The following is a 17774-nucleotide window of genomic DNA, read 5'->3' as shown; positions in this document are numbered from 1 at the left end:
TACACCAAACAGGCTTCAAGTCCTTCAGCAAAAGGGGGACAAGTGAAACGGTGTTACAAACTGGTTCCGGTCAAGCACCATAATGTTGTCGTTATTGTCAAAAAAGACAGCAACTTTTGCGTCCGGCACCTTTGACAACCATTTCGAAACGAATTTCTGGTTCTCTTCCAAAATCAGTTCTCCAGGGTCTAAAATAACCCTAACTTGGGGTTGCTCATATACTATCAAGTCAAGAATATCCTCGGCTCGAGTAGAATTTTCCAAAGCATAATAGCATTGATTTTCTTCTTTGAGCAAATTGTCAATGACAAGTGCATTCGTTCCTTCCAGTTCTGGTAGATCGCATTGAGTCACAGTTAGAGGTAACAAAAGTTGAGTTTCGTTGGTTCCACTGAATCCAGTCACTGGATGTTTGCCTCGGCGACACAAATCCCACCCAGTAGCCGTCAACTTTTGGGGGAACTCACGCGCCTCTTGAGCATAGACAAAATTCTCGAGCCAGAAGTCAACTACTAACATGTGTCTGCTGAACAACTCAAAAAGTTTCAAAAACTGTTTCTGGTCTGAAGAATTAATGGCTGCAAATTTTTGAAGAGATTCAGGCACAAAATTTCTGCCACAAAAAGCAACCCATTCGGCATAAATTGCCTCAGCTATGCAAAGATCTAAGCTTGACAGTTTCAGAAGAACCTTTTCGAAGCCTAATTTTGGGATTCCTTGATAGTAGTAAGTTAACTGCGTTAGTGCTATTGCGACGTCGGGGTGTCCGAAATCCGTTTTATCAGCCGCGATATCTTTAGCTCGGAAAGGCACTGCCATGAGGCGATGATGACCAATGCCATAGTTGACCCTGTGACGTAATTGTAGACAATGTTGCAGAATTTTCAAACCAAAGAAGCCTCGAAGAAGGAACACAGATGGGGGTATTTTTTCGCCTAAAGTGATTTCCAGATTATCAACTTGAACTTCGTCTAAAATTTCCGATCTGACAAATTCCGTAACGCAAATTTTTTGATTATTAGTCAATGGCATTAAATCAGCATTTGTAGAGCAACTGACGAAGTCGGACAAAATTAAATCACAAATTTGATCAAAACATTGAGGGTGTTGAGATATTAAACGGAAATGATTGAACATATGTTCTGTTGATGGAGTTTCATCAGTTGATAGAACATTTTCTGAGCCGTAAGAGTTGAAAATAGTCTTCGAATGACTTTTCAGAGAACGAAGAATGCTTTGAACAACTTTCCATCGTTGACTATGTCCGTCTAGAGGGTGCTGAGACCCAATTGTATACACCAACTGTCTTTTAATAGACAAAATATCATCACTCTCGTCCAAAATTTTTCGAAATTTGCTTTCGATAAAAGTCAAAAGCTTCTTAAACTCTTCAGCCGTTTTCTGATCTCCATATTTGAACTTCTCGACAGCCTTTAGTTGCAAAGACATAACATGTTCAGGAATGCTAACAATGAAAGCACCCATTTTCTCCTGTTCTTTCAGGCAATCCACCAAATTGGCAATTTCTGAAAACTCTAAGGGCAAATCCCTGTTAAAAGGCATCCTAATCAATCTCATATTTAGCAACCCTCCTAATTTAGCACATAAATAGCTGCAATTACTGGGGTACAAGGAATTCAGCACTATAACTTGGGGGAATAACTTTTGTTCACGCGATATAGTTGCAATTAACATCGGCACGATCAACCGAGATTTACCCTCTCCCATGTTTAACTGCATCACTGCATTTTTAACGTCTGTAGGAGGGTTCAACATTTGAAGAGCAATGTCAACTTGAACAGGTCGAATCATGAAGTCATTCTCGACTTCCAAAATTAACCATTCAACGTGATCTCTCGGAACCCAGTTTGTATGACCAGGGTTTTTCAGTTCTCGCACTAAGTGAAAAGTTTTTCCGTTTTGCAAATGACGAAGACATCGTTGAAGTCTTTGTTTTTCAGTCCACTTGACCAGAAGCGCTCCTAGTAGATTCAAGGGACCATCCTCAGTACTATCAACACATTCGGGATCTCTGTCTGCGAATGAAGAGACAAGCAAAAGAAATGAACACCTGGAAACGATTCCAGATCTCTTCAAGGCAATTTTGACGAAATTATCTTTCTCTGGTTCTAAGTTCTTTCGTATAACATTTTCCATAAAATTTACCTCGTCCTCAGCACGTGTCATCTCTGCATGTAGTTCTTCAATTCTAGGGATCCAGTTTGTTGATAATTCTGCTTTCTGTTTGTCAAACAAATGACAACTTTGAAGGAATCGTTCTTTGAAGTCATTGCTCACTGCGTCAATAACTCCGTTATCATCAGCAAATAATGATGAAATTTGATCAAGATTTGAGAACTCATTAGTTGTCGCATTTGTTTGACAGGCTTTGAACTCATTCATTTCTGACTGCAATAATAGCTTGGGGATTATCCCCACTTCGTTGCAACTCGTAAAGCTTCTGGTCATAGTTTCAATTCGAATATCGGAGAGGGGTTTACTTTTCCAACAAAAGTTTGGGGTCTTTTCGTAAGTTCCAAATTGAACAGGGTTTGAAACATTCTTGACAAACGGCATCAATTTTACGATGTTTAACGCGTCATAGTCAACTTTAGGGAGATTAGAGATAATTTCATCCACATTCTCAAGAAATTTTTTTAAATCACGATTTTTGAAACGAATTGAAAAAATGTGCGACAGTTTTTCAGAAACTCTTTTTGTGTCGAGGAGCTCAAAATCTCCCGGAATGTTACAATATAACGATGGCCAAGCATCTCTGACATAGGACACGGCAGCGTGTCTCTCTTTTGGCCTTAATTTCAAGTATTTGTCCCTCAGCTCATTCCGTTTTTCACTCGAAAAGCTTCCAACTCTCCTGGAATGCTTTTCTACAAAATTTTTACAATCTTCAAAATGATCGTTGATAATTTTTTCGATTTCTGTCACAGTTGGCTTGTCCCTGTTTGGAAAGTCTTCGTAGAAACTATACTTCGGGGGGTTCAAAGATGCGAATTTCTCAGAGTGTTTTGAAATGAGGCAGAACAGACTAGCTTCGTTCACATTTAGCTGTTTGCTGTAAATAAAGTACGACAGCATCATTTGCAAATGTTCAAACGTTTCAGAACCACCTCGGGCTAATTGATACAGATCAAGTAGACATTTCGATGCATTGCCATTTATCCAGGAATTGATTCTGGACCCCGGAGACAATTTTGAGAAGCCCCAGCCAGTTAGATTTTTGGAAGTGACAGCCATCTTTGTGATAGAAACTATGTCACGGTTGACTGTTAGCTCCCAATGACTAGATTTGCACATACTCGAGAAAAGTCGAACAAATTCATTGATCGGATCCGGCCGTCTCGCTATCAGGGGTTCGGTGAGGTTACTAGTTTCAGATCTACTCAATTCTTTGAGGTCACAGTCCTTTGAGTTAACCGCATTCATTGTATCTTTAACTCTATACAAGGCTCTGCAATCCAGGTCCTCACTTTCAATACAGGAGACGTTTTTATTACCAGATTGTCGGTTCTGGGATCCCGTCTGATGTGGGAACAGGGCCTCAAAAGACTGGCTGTATTCTCTAATTCTTTCACAGTAAATTCTTAGAGACTCGATGGTACACATGGAGTAAGAGGGAATCGATGGAAAAGTTTCAACTTCTGCAAGTTTTTTATACTTGTTGCGAAAGAGCCGTTTTTGTGGACAGCAGTTTTCAAGTTCGGTCAAAAGCTGTTTTGCTCTAGGACTCAAAGGCTCGCAAGACATCACTTGACCTCTGCCGAGTATGTACAGCGCCATTTCTAGGCCAGTTAAGTTTGTGAAAGGGTCTTCTAAGGGGTAGGCTGTTTTCATGTGAAGAAGGGCGAGGTATAGACACGCTACTTGACTTGGAGGAGGCGACAACCGTCTCAAATTTTCATCAACGCAGTATTCGAAAAGAGGAGGTGAATGGAGCTTATCAAGTTCAATCTGAATGTTTACATGACCATTTTCGAGGAGCTGCTCTTTCAAATTTCCGTGAGGAACAAGAAATTTTTTAACGTTTCCCGATTCCAAGACGATTCCGTTTTCCAAGCCTATCAAGGTACCCAGCGTCTGGTTCTGCGCTACTTTGAACCCAGGAAATTCAACTGATTGAAGTAAGTTGTCGCGGAGTACAAAAGACAAGTTTAGACGGGGTAAGGTAGCAAGAACTCCCGTTTTGGCGCTGAAAAAAATGTGGACTCTATCGTCAATTTCTATGAACTTGAAGATTTTACTTTGCAACTGCGAAAAAAGTTTATTTGAGCGCTCGAGCAAAAGTGCGCCGTCTTGAACCCGAGTTAAGCTCCAGTGGCTTTCAAATTGTTCCAGTTTATAGGGTTGAACGCTAGCATGATCAATATCGAACACAGTTATTGGGTGAAATTCAACTCGACACGGGTTATCACTTGTAGAAAATTCAACCCAATGACTGAACTGTCTCAGCTCGTAGGGAATGTGACCAACAAAAGTTTCTGGAGGCACGTAAAATGATTTTTGAGATCCAATTCGTTTCGTTACGAGGAGTGAACCCGCGTCAATTATTTTAAGCTCAAAGTTGGCACCATTAATAGTATTAGCTGTAACGTAGCTGCCGATAGTCCCGCAAGTTGCAACTGTCAAAACTGCGGAGCCAAAAATGCGTTGGTAGTCCTTGTGTGACGTAATAGCCAGGGGCAGACGCTGAACTGGGTCGTTGTTAAATAGAAACATTCCTGATAAAGGGTGCAGAGCCATATGTTCTCCGCCGGATAGTTCACATTTGAGCCAGGGATCGGCAATAGCCATTGATTTCCACGATGTCATTTCACGGGCATTCCCAGTTATGTTCACGTGACTGTATTGCCCACTTATGAATTCTTTCATCAAGTCAGTATTGTCGTTTAAAACTGTCATGAGAGCAACTTTAATGTTCAGTCCAATTTTCCAAGACTTTTGGATCAGTTTTGTAATAAATTTGAGATCTGCAGCGGTTCTATCGTTAAGAGATACGTTATCGGCAACTGTATTCTGAGATTTGAGCCAAGAGATAGCATGCTCGCTGCTATTGAGCACAAATTTTAGGTTATCTTCACTCACCGCGAAAGAGCAGGAAATAGTCAACGCAACTTGAGCTAACTTTTGCCGCAAGGAATCGACATTAAAATTCACAGTTTCAAGTTGTTGTATTTTATCTTTGATGCTCTCACACCATTTTAAACCGACTGTTCTAGCTAGAAACAGAAATTGAGCAATTTCTGTTTTGAGCTCCAAATTTGAAAGCTCGATTAATCGACATCCGAAAATTACTAGACACAAAAGTGATAAGTTTTTACCCCAGTTATCTTGTATTGCAGTTAGTTGTGCATTTAGTATTCTCAAAATATCGACAACAAAATCATCATTGAGATATTCCACGTTTTGATCACGTGTTGCATCAACATTACATGAATCCTTGTTTTCCGCAATCATCCGGTCATTTTTCCTGGATTCAGACGTGAGCAGACTTCCAGCCTCCCACAAAACCTGACAAACCAAAGCTAACACATCCTCGCTGTACCACGGAAGAGCGTTTGCGTGTAAAGCAGCTACAAGGTTCCGCAACTGGATTTTAGATCCCGCTCGAACGCAGCCAAAAACTCTGAACTCACGTAGCGAAATATCAGGCGGACACTCATTTTGGCGACAGATGACTTGATTGTCCGTGTGAGTACTGTTTCTGATTGACCACTGCAGACTTTTGAAAGACCCTTGGGCTTGCATGACACATTTGTCTTGGAATTCCTCAATGAAGTCCTGATTTTGTTTGAACTCTTTTGAAAGGTATATGTCTTCTTGATTTACGTACCCTAATAAGATTTCATCTTGGTTCTCAACAATGAAATCAGACATTTCTTCAGTAGGGTGTTCAGATCCACAATACGTGGTAATCTTGGATGTGCTTGTTAGAGCCACCCAATTGGTTACATCGCAATTCAATCTGTTGGTTTTATACATCGCCAGAGGTTCCAGATCAGACCAGAAACCTCGGCCGCAGCGGGATCCCTTTTTCAGGAAACCCGTCACGTCACACTTCAGAAGATGAACAGCGGTTCTCAGAACTCGCACCTCAACAGGACATAAAAGTTCAAAAACGACAGCTAACTGCCCCGATTTTGAAACCGGTAATGGCTGCTTATAGCAGTTAACTCTCATAGATTTCGCCTCCGTTTCCAAACGACATAACTTGCATTTATCAGAATGTTCGGTTTCTTGACACCAGCCGCGATAACCTGACCACCTTCTGACATTTACAAACTCACATTGAAGGTCTCGCGTTCCCCGAATTAGAGCCCAATACTTCTCTCGCTCCCGTTTGACTTCACTTTTCTTCTTTTCTTCCTCATTTCTTGCTGTCGACTGAATTTGTTCACGAACATCCAGCATTTTCTGATCTTGGCTGGCGTAGAGAACGTCTAATGAGTTATCACTCGCAGGGTTTTCCAAAAGGGTTTCCAGTTCATTACGGGCACCTTTAAATCTCTCGTTCAGGTACTTTTCAACATGATCAAGTTGTGAATTTTGTTCGCTAAGAGGTAGAAGTAAATATTTGAGAACCTTAGTATCAATGTCTAAGCCATGGTTTGCAACCATCGGCACCATCGCTTTGGTCTTTTTGTCCAAAATGACAACGAACGAATAACAAGTTAGTATTAAAATACTGAACAATTCAGGGTTATTTTTGTACAGTTTGGATGTCGCATTAAAATATCTATGGAAGCATGTCCAAATTTCTTCGATTGAGGAGGCATTGATTTGTTCAGCGTCTTTCGCACAGTTAATTCTAACCCATTTTTCAGTATCATGCAATTGCTGTATGCTTGAAAAATCTAAAAGGTCCGTGTTCAATTGGTTGGGCAAAATTCTCAGTTTTTCAACATTTCGCGATCGGAAGACTTTTTGCGGCAGATGTTTCGCATCTAGAAGTCGGACTCTAGATTTCTAAAACAATTAAGATAATTCTGAAACATTAAGAAGACCAATTACCTACTAACTTTTATCGATAGGATGGCTTCTGCAAAATACATCTAAACCGTTTCTTATAAAATTAGTAACAGAGATAATTGTTCCGACCCCACTTGTGGGGGAAGGAACTATATACTCAAATGGGTTTTTTTTTGTTCAGTCAATTTTGGCCGATCGATATATTCATCGTAGAGAAATGTGAGTGGTATCATTAAAAAGCTCGTCCAGCCTATAATTTGAAATTAAAAAGATTTTTTTGAATTTCGTATTTTTCGAGGAGTTATCGAGGATTGAAGATTTGTGTGAACACGTGATATTTGGTATGATATCGTTCACTTTTAGTGTAATTTTTCTTCAAATTATGATGTTTTCTGTAAAAATTTTTCATTCAAAATTACATTTCACGCCACAAAAGGAACAAATTTCGTATTCCTAATACACGAAAGGTGATTAAAAGACTAGTTCTGGTCTCATAGGGAAGTTTACTATAAAAAAATTCGAATTCTATTTGAGAGCTGTTTTTTTTAGAAAACTTCATATTTTTTAGGTCACCTAGAGACTGGTCACTTTTCATATCAATGATTGGTTAATGATAAACCTGATTTACTGTAAAATGAAGCCCGATGAACAAAAAACCCGTTTTCAAGGAATCGCACATGTTTTTTATAGCTTCGACTGTGAGCTTTTGTAATTTTTAATGAAATTTTGATTCTCTTTTTGAGGTTCTACTGAATTTCTGGAGCCCTATGGCATAGAATCAATGATCAACAGAGCAATGGGTTTCGTAATGAGCATTAAAGAAGCTATTCAGTGCTTTGATTGGACAGCAAATGGCTGTTAAGACTTTATATAAAATTTTTAGAAATTTTTTTTTTAACATTAACCGATCATTAACTTATTTTTTGTAAACTGTAAATCAACGTCAGTACTGACAAGATCTCCTTCCTTTCCACTGCAACCAAAAATAATCTGTTTAGCGGTTTTATCTTCCAACTATTGGTTTTATGACTTCGATGCCACAAGATTTTAAAAACAATTTTAAAAAATTTTTGTATATTTTCATATTTTTGAATCCTTTTGAAATTTTATCACATTATCCAAATTTGGATAGCTCCTGTTGATTTAGGGAAGACGCTCAGTGGATTATAGATAAAGTATTCAGAGAAAAGCTTATGGTTTAAATGGCTTCGACACTTTCTTCTCGCACTTTTCTACTGATTTTTTGGGTTTTGCTTGTATTTGTTGTTGTTTTCATAGTCATAAGACTTATTGTGATATCTTATTCATTACCCATCCATGACAAAATCGTTGTCCTTCTATCGAGTCATGACTGAGCGTATTCATTGACTTCTGTGAAAGCTATTGAACTTATCGTCGGTTAAGACTTTAAAAACAATTTTTCAAAAAAATTTTTTGGACATTAACCAATTTTAAACTTATTTTCATGAATTTTTCGAAATTCTCTGTAATTACAAGAACTCCTTCTTTTCTTTCTACAGCAATCTAAATTATTTTGGTTACCGTTTTTTTCTAACTCCTGATTTAATGGCTTCAATGCCACAAAGTTTCAAAAAAAAATAATATTTTGGATATTTTTGTATTTTTGGTTTCTGTTGAAATCTTATCACATTAACTTAATATTGATAGCACCAATTTCGATAACTCCAGGCTTTGAAAAGACGTTAAATGAAGCATAGATAAAATTTTCAGATAAAAGGATATGGTTTAAATGCCTGCGACACTTTCTTCTCGCATTTTTCTAATGAACTATTGGTTTCTGTGTTTCTCATAGTCATAAGACTTATTGTGATATCTTATTGATTATCCATGCATGACAAACATCTTTGTCCTTCTAGCGGGTTATGACTGAGCGTATTTTTTGACTTCTGTTGAAAGCTATTGAATTCAATGGCTGTTAAGACTTCAAAATTAATTTTTCGAAAAGTTTAATCAAAATTAAGTTTTTGAATATTAACCAATCGTTTACTTATCTTCGCGAATTGTACGTCTCAGTAATTACTGGAACTTTTTATTTCCTACTTCAACATAAATAAACTAATTTGTGGCTTTATCTTCTAACTATTGGTTTGCTAAAATCGTTGCGCGAGTTTTCATAATTTTTTGGACATTGGGAACATTTTTGGATTTGTTTTTGGTTCTTCCTTCTGAAATCTCATCATACTATCCTCTTAATGTTAGTCCCAATTGGCTTAGAGAGGACCTTCAATGGATCATAGATAAGGTTTTCAAAAAAAAGCTTATGGTTTAAATGGCTTCGACAATTTCTTCTCGCACTTTTCTACTGAGTTTTTAGTTTATGCCTGTTTGTTGTTGTTTTCTTAGTCAATGACTTATTGTAATGTCTCATCGTATCGATGACTTGTCAATGACAAACAACCTTGTCATCCCATCGAGGAATAACTCCTATGCTCCCATCGAGCGCTTTTATTGCCTTTCGCTAAAAGCAATTGAGTTTAATGGCGTTGATACTAACGGTTTTCTCAGAAATTTCATGGTTTTAATGCATTTGTTCATATTTATTGATATTTTGAAGTCATATTGAAAAACAGAATCTTAAGCTTTTAAAAAAATAAAGACAGATAGAAAAGTCATTGTCGAAAAGTTATTTTTAATGGCTTCGACACTTTTCTCGCTCAATTTTTTTTTACACATTATACATTTTCAATGATTTTTTGAACTTTTCGGTTTTTGTTGTTTTTTTGTCAAATTTTAGCTTAATCTCATCATTGAGAGGTCTCATTCAATTTCTTGTATTCGAAAAAATTAAATGTCCAGTGATATCGTGTCGTAACTGATTTTTTGTTTGTGGACAATATGCGTGTAAATAAAAGTTTTAGTGGTGTACTTGTGTATCTTTTTCTCTTCTTTTACCACATTCGCGTAATAACAGATCCCAATAACTTTCAAATGTGGCCCAAATGCACTGATTTAATCTTTCAGTATAATTTGAGTTGCATTAGTATGAATGAAAATGGAAGGAAGAATACATAGTATTCAGATAATAGCTAATGATTTTAATGGCTTCAATAATTTGTGTTTTCGCAAATCGTTTAATTTTTTTGATTTTTTCATTTTCTGTAGTCCGTTCCTATGGCTTAATCTAACTAACGACAGGTACTATTGTTTTCATAATGAATGTTTAGTAAATTTATTAAGAACTATTTCGTTAAAAGCTAATGATTTTTAAGACTTTATAAATTATTTGGTATAAAACAAGTTGATTGATTTTTCAGTTTCGCCTTATTATTTCCTTAAGTCGACTTTGTTACCGAGTCTCATGAAGGAAAATAGCCATCTGCTGTATAGTATGGACAAAGTAAATTTGTGCAGTTAAGGTTTAGTATGATTGCATTTTGGCGTTGTCACAAGGTGCGTTCAAATTTAGATATTTAGTTTTTGTCGTGAAAATTTTGTTTTTGCTTCTTTTGTTGTTTGATTTTTTCTCGTTGTTTTTTTCAATGACAGATCTCGTCAGCGCTGTAATGAGGCATGGCATTATGTAATTCAATAAGTAGTTAGGTTTATAAACTCAAACATCTATTTTTATTATCTCTTCATTTGGTTGACAATTGTCAAAAGTGTAGATGAGCTCGGGTCGGAACATCATGTGCGAACGCACATTAACGAGCATCCTTGTTGAGAAATATAGACTAATTGATATTTTTGTCGCTGATGTCCAAAGAAATTTCAAAGTGTAAGTTTTGCACATGAGTGTACCTTTTGCAACTTAATCACGAGAAAAACTATGCCCGTGAATCTAGAAAAAACGATTAAAAAGTTACTAATTTTCAAAAGCGTTATTTTCCAAAATCTGAGCATCTGCATCTCTTTTTTGTAAGCCTACCCACAATTTTGTGTTTTTCCTGGCCCTACAAGCAATCAATAAGTTCTCAATCACCTGAAATTCTTGTCAAAATTTTGGCACACTCATGCAGAAATTTGAAACTAGTGCAACTCAAGTATGTTTTTTCAATTTGTTTGAAGGTAAACGCAACTTCTAGGCTATCTATCTTTTTCAAGACGATTTTGTAGTATTACCATTAATTAGCTTAGTTGCTGCTCGCAAAATTTTTGAAAACTTTCTGTTGATTTTTTCCTTATAACAAAAAAATTGATCCAGTTTCGATCGCATTTCCACCCCTGGCTTTTATTTTTTGCTTCGAATAGCCAATTTTTAATTCGTACTTTTTTGGTATGCACATTTTCCATATAACTTATTCAATTGAATTTAAACCTTACTCTCGACAAAATTACAAAAACTAAGGTCTGTTCATGACATTCGTTGAAAAGTTTTTGCAATTCTTTTAAGACAATGTATTAGAGAGATTGGTTCTCGCCCGTGCCAGTTTTCAAAGGCATGTTTGCACTGTATTGCAATAGGTTGACTGTTTTTTTAATTGAATTTTTGTCTCCATACAGCCTTCGCATGCAAAAAACATTGAACTCTGCTAAAGCCATTACCTCAAATTTGATTTGCCATTAGTAACAACAAGAATTCAATGATTAAAATTTTTGCATTGGACAAAAATAAGAAACAAGTTTCCAACAATATTGAATTCACCACAAAAAGCGATGCAAAACTTGAGTTTTTGCTACAGTTGGAAAAAATTGCTCAAAACTTGTTATTTTAAGTTCACAAAACATTTTTTTAAAAAAATTGAGGGACATACATCAAGACCAACTTCTTTGTTTTACAAACATTCAGTGTGACTCCTCGAGGCTCAATTTCTTTGAAGCTTGATTTTAATGCAATTCTATAAAAGAGAACATTTGAAATAATAAAAAAGGAAAGTGATCTCTATTTGGGGGATTCGATTAATACAAAATATCTATAATTAGGAAGATCCTAATTAGGGTTCCTAATATTGTGCCATTTGTTTGTAAAAAAAATCATTATATAGCATGGCGCTCTTCCCACAGGACAAAAAATCAAAATTCGTAAAAACATTTTTTGTACAAAACAACAATACAAACTAGATATTCATTTTGCACTTTGCTGGTAATTTTTCCACTCACTGTTTAATCTACTAATTTGACGATTTTGTTATTTGCAGAATTCTTATAAAACTAGAATAAGTGAAAGTTGGTCAAATGTAGGATTCGAACTAATAAGGCAGCTGAATTTTCTGGTTAGAGAAAAAGGAAAGTATTTCAATTCTTCCTTATGTAATTAATTGGATTCCTATATTAGTCTTCTAATGTATTCCAATCAGTCAGGATGATTCCTCTGGCTCAATTTGACAGAAATCACAACAATTCAATAACTATTGAACACGTGATATAGAACAACTGCTGAAAAGATTACTTCATGAGAACCAGAAAAAGACAGAAGGATCAGACTTTGTTTTTTTTGGATTTTTAAATAAAACTGGAAAATGAACAATAACCTTTAGCTAAAAAACAGTCCGATCTTCTGGAATTAGAGCAGGAACATTAGTACATGAAACCTTGACTAAATTTTATTGCAACTTATTGCTGAACAATTTTCAATACAATTCCTAATTATTGTCTTTCTATAAGTTATCTCTCTAGGCTACTTTAACTATCTTGAAGACCTTCCGCCTTAACTAACTTACAAAAAGCGGGCATAAACTTATACTTAAAAAAATTTAGTTTACACCAGCTAACTTCTAGTTCTTATGCCTACTAAGAAAATATATCAAATTACGCAGAAATCTAGCTAGGAACTCTCTGTCTTTCCAACAGAAAAAAAAGACTTCACTCAAAAAGTTTGATTAAAAAAAGCTCTGAAAAAGTGCAAAAATCATTCGGTATTTATCCTCAAAAGTAAACAAAAGAGATATAATCAAGTCTGTATCTAATTTTAAAATTAATCTGATGTGAAAAGTCCCAAAAGCTCACAAGAGTGAAACCATTTTATACCAATTTTAAAATATGACATCTATTCAAGTTTTAGAAATCTAAGTTTTATAAGAATTTCAAAATCTGTTCAAATGAAACAAAATCAGAACTGGCATTACATATCACGATCAATATTCGTTGAATAAACCGCTCATTAAGTCCAAACTTACTTAGCCATTATATTTTGGTTCTATTGCAAGTTGCAATTTCTGAGAAATAACAGGTTAATACTTTTGATATAATTCTTTCAGTTTATTTCCATTTCCACATATGCTGAACTTCAAAAAATATCTTCCAAACTATCAAAGCGTGGTTTTTTGAAAAATTTGACAGCTCAGAAAAAAATGAGTATGGAAAATTATAACTAATCTATATCTTTCAGTTAGCTTACGGAATGGTTTCAATAACATTTTACAAATATACATTATCAGGGAAAAAATTACTTGAGAGCGTCGAAAAACATTCAATTTTTCCCGATTGTTTTCATTTCCTAAATTGTTTCTTATCTTTACTGGTTTCCAATTGATCGGAAACTTGATCCAGTACATAGCATTAGACGGATATCAATAGCATGAGATAATAGATATGTAAATGAAATCGCATAAAGAGCGCACAATGCAGGGATTTTGAAATAAAAACATCCTTAAAGAAAAGACAAGGAGTTATTATAATGTATCATTAAAAGGTCAACATTTCTTTGTATTTACTGTCTTTTTTTTTAATTTTGAGGTTCAATTCTAATGCATTAGTAGAAATTTTTTCAGCGAAGGTTACTTGAATTTAAAGCGACTAAGTAGATTAATAGTAGGAAAATATTAATTTCTATCTCTCTGGTTTTCTCGAAATTCTGCTCAAGAGGAGTATTTTCATTCCTTAAACTTTACTCTGTTTTTCAGCATTTCAACTGCTCCGCATGAAAATTTCCCAATTTGCTGTAATTGTCAAATTAAAAAAAATGGTTGATTTTTTTTCGAGTAGTCATTGTCTGAACGTTTTGCGATTGAATACCCCTGCTCATGATCGTTTTAAATTGCAAACTAATTGATTGGTTTATAATTAATTGGTTTATAGATCTGTTCTTCAAAGTATTTTATTGATAACAAGGAAAACTTTTTCTCAGAGCAAAAAAAAAGATTTCGAAAAACTTAAAGAGTTGTGTTGGAACAAAGATAATTCCTATTGTGTCAAAAGTTTCTTTCTTAAAAATAAGTTTTAACCTTTAGTTCTAGGATTTCACACATTTTGAGTCAAATCAATTCTACAGCTCACCGTTTGAAAAATTTAGAAATCGTAGCATAAAAACAATTGTATCAAAAACTGTTGACTTCGAGATGAAATTTAATTATTATAATTATTGCAACTGTTTCTTGCAAAGACAAACAGCAAAAAAGTGTGCAAGTCTATAACTCAAAAAAAGTTCTCAGGGGTAAAACTCACCCTGGGCAAGTTCCCATATTAAAACAGCACAAAGTCACAGCATTTTGATTCTGTTTTCTTCCAAATTCTGATCATTCCTTACTCGTTCTCCCCTGTCGAGTGAAAAAATCACGGCACAAATCCGCTAGTTGGAAAAACTGTACCCTGAAAAATATCGTTCGGTTATTAGTTCAATTTTTCAACTGCCGAGAAAATAGAAGAATTTTTTGATATAGCCGACAACTCACCTGTTTTCTGTTAATATCTTTATCAATTTTGTTTATCCAGCTATTCAGTTGTTCCAAATCCAGTTTGGTTTGATTGGCCAGCTCTTCGTCGGTGGGTTGAGAAACTAGAAAATGATTGGACTTGGAACAAATTTTTTGGCACTCTGCCCACGCGGTGTCCAGTTTGCCTCGGAGATCGATGACCGATTTTGCTCCCTTTTCCAGTAGGGTTCTCAATTCGATTGAAAAACTTTCCCTTAGCTGTTTGGTCATCGCTTCCAACTTTTCCAGTCTTCGAGCAATTTTTGTGCATAATTGAATTCCTATGTCAACATCACTCGACACGGCTTTTTGATCACATAGGGAGATGAAAGCAGTCAACATTATGATTTTGTAGGCCACCGTTCCTTTTTCGGATCCAAGTTGAGATGTCAAATAGTGCCGAATGACGAACTTCACACAGAAGTACTCTGCGTAAATTTTGAACTGTTTCCTCGAAAGTTACAATTAACGATTTATCATTCTCAAGCAAAAATTTAAAAACGTTAAGTTATTAGTTGAAGTATAATATCTGGATCAATAATTGAGTTAATTAAAATAATTCATTAGTATCTCCCTTTGCAGTTGATGCTTACTCTTTCTGGACGCTAATAAAAATGATGCTTAGCGCACCAGAAAAATTTTTCAAATATGGCATCAATTATGATTATTTGAATTTTTTTAAATACCTGATTTAGTTTTTAACTGATACCAATTTTAATAGTCCTGTTGGTTTTTATCATTCGATTTCTTGTACTGCCAACTTTTCCTCCATCGTAACTCACCCAACCAAACACCCTCCCTACCCCCCCCCCCCCCCAGGGAGATTCAACAATTCTTACCTAAAAACACTGCTAACACAGAGGCACACTTTTTCCAAGCAAATGAGTTCTCCTTTGTGCATAAACAGCTTAGTTGGTGCAGATTTCATCACCCAAGCGCATTTGCCATATTTTTACGATCTGCCATATTTTGCCAAGGCATTTGCCATATTTTTACGATACTATGAGCATCGAACCTATGACACCATCTCAGTAAAAGGGTGGGTTGCCTAACGTAGTGGGGGTGGACGCAAACGGAAAAAATCTAAAATAAGGTTGACCGATTTGTGCAAGTGGATTCCAAACGCAATCCTAATACATCCGTTCTTTACAATACACGTACGTTTGCTACATGGCTTAGATTGGATTATGAGGGGATTATGTCTGTGTTTTCCACAAATGCGTTTTGCAGAATACCCTGACGGATTAGTGTAAGTGTGTTTCACACGCAAAAGTAATTAGATTCCCCTAGCCGAAACATTAGATTCCACAATTTGCGTGATTAAATTCAACAATTTTCTCTATAACTAACAAAAGGGAACAGATACATCAAAATAACTTGTGCTTTACCCGATAAAGTGCATCAAAACTATATTAATGGACGGATCTGGTTTAGAGTATAATTCAATTGTTTCTACTTTTTCTCACAAATATCCCCTCTGAGCGTCCAGCTAGATTTCAATATATGGCAACTATATAATTAATTTAGTTTCAATTTTTGCAAAACCCTCGTTGGTCAATTAAAGACAGAAAAATCTTTATGAGCATTTTAAACAAAGTTTCTATACAATCAAAACAAGTTGTTTATTTTTTTACGGAATTTTTAACATAAGGAGTTTAAAATTGTTAGTTTCCTTCGTTGCACAAAAATCTCCTCTATATTCTGATACGATGCCAAATTTATTCATGAATTTATATAAGAAGGCGTTATAATCAACACAAGGTGTTTACTTTTTCATAGTTAACACAACACACTTTAATTACAGCTATCTCAAAAAGTTAAAATGCACAATAAATATTGAGTGAGAAAATCGAAAATTCATTTTCTTTTTATTATCACAAAAATCCCTGCAAAAACTTATTTTTAAAAATTTCACCAGACTAAATTTAAATTTCAGAGACTAATTTTGGAGAGTTATTTTCATAAAATAAACTATTTCAAGAACATTGCGCGAATTTTAATGGACATGATAAAAAATTAGGAAAACAACACATTCAATACAAATAATGAATTCTTTAGGCCAAAAATTTTTTGGGTCCAATCTGGCATCGGAGCCTACGAAGGTCACCTTGCAACTCCTTGAGTTCATTTCAATATTCGTCAAATTTTAGCAACTCAGTAGAAGCAAGCATACATAATATCAGTTTCAATTGATAGTTTTATCATTTATGTGCTAATTGAAATCAATTATATTTCCATTATTTATATCAAGTCTTAGGTAGCCAAAATTGGCTACCTATCCAAAAAACGCTCCAATCGGGTGTATCTCATTAAGGATCTAGAACTAGTTTATCGAAATCAGAATCAATTGCCCTCGAATAAATAAATTAACCCCAATTTTTGTCGAAGGGATATTTGCATTTAATCATCGATTAGGCATGTAAGTATATTCCACAAAATACAGTTTTGACTAACAAAGTTAAGAATTGGAAAATAATTAAAATTAAAGGATGTAGAACCGTGTTTCATGCTTTGTGAAATCCATTGAATGATTTCTGTAAATGTATGTAGCTTTGTGTCGTCAGTGTTTTACACTAAACCTCTATAAAAGTGTTATGTGCAAGACACTGACGAATTAGTGTAAGTGTAGTTAAAGTTTCCGAAAGTAAGTTCCAAGGGCTTAAAAAAGGGCAAATTACAGTATATAAATAAATTTGTCTGTATTAGTCTAAATTAAATTGTATATTTTTTTTCCAGTTTGTGACGCTTCCCCCCACAAAATCTTTGCATGTTATTTGCATAAAATTTCTCGAGAAACTCCCCCACTTCCCCAATTTCACCTTACCCCCTCTCCCCACATTAAGCTGTAGTGAACCTCCATAATCTCCAGCAATTTGCTCAACTTTAGTCAGTTATACTCTTCATTTTGTTTTATCATTGTTTCACTTTACCTGTCACAGACTCATGTATCGTTTTAAGTAGAAGTGAAAATAATAGCGGGATTCAAAAACTGTTTCCTTAAAAACTGCTGACTCAGACTCACACTTGTTCCAAGTCAACGAATTCCCTTTTGTGTAAATATAGCTTAGTTGGTGCACATTTGCATATCCCAAACGCATTTGCAATATTTTTAAATAATGATTTTCAATCTAATGGCCTTTCCTCAGTAACTGGGGGCGCATAACGTACTAGGTGTGGAGAAAAACGCTAAATGTCTTAAAA

General features: G+C 35.3%; 2 protein-coding genes across 3 annotated transcripts in view; both read right to left on the bottom strand.

Moving 5' to 3' along the window:
* The window catches only part of LOC142343854 (glutamine--fructose-6-phosphate aminotransferase [isomerizing] 2-like), a 404375-nt gene that overhangs the window by 297507 nt on the left and 89094 nt on the right, over nt 1–17774 (bottom strand). The window lies entirely within an intron of this gene.
* LOC142343786 (uncharacterized) lies at nt 25–15019 on the bottom strand. Its single transcript, XM_075395200.1, has 2 exons — nt 14553–15019; nt 25–6981 (listed from the first exon to the last, which is right to left on the bottom strand). Exons 1-2 carry the CDS (start codon nt 14913–14915, stop codon nt 25–27), a joined length of 7320 nt encoding a protein of 2439 aa, XP_075251315.1. The 5' UTR covers nt 14916–15019.

The sequence above is a fragment of the Convolutriloba macropyga genome, chromosome 1 (assembly GCF_964194025.1).
Source record: "Convolutriloba macropyga chromosome 1, txConMacr16.3, whole genome shotgun sequence".
Taxonomy (NCBI): Eukaryota; Metazoa; Xenacoelomorpha; order Acoela; family Convolutidae; genus Convolutriloba; species Convolutriloba macropyga.
The sequence above is the reverse complement of the archived record's forward strand: the minus strand, read 5'-3'. Positions and strand labels throughout refer to the sequence as shown.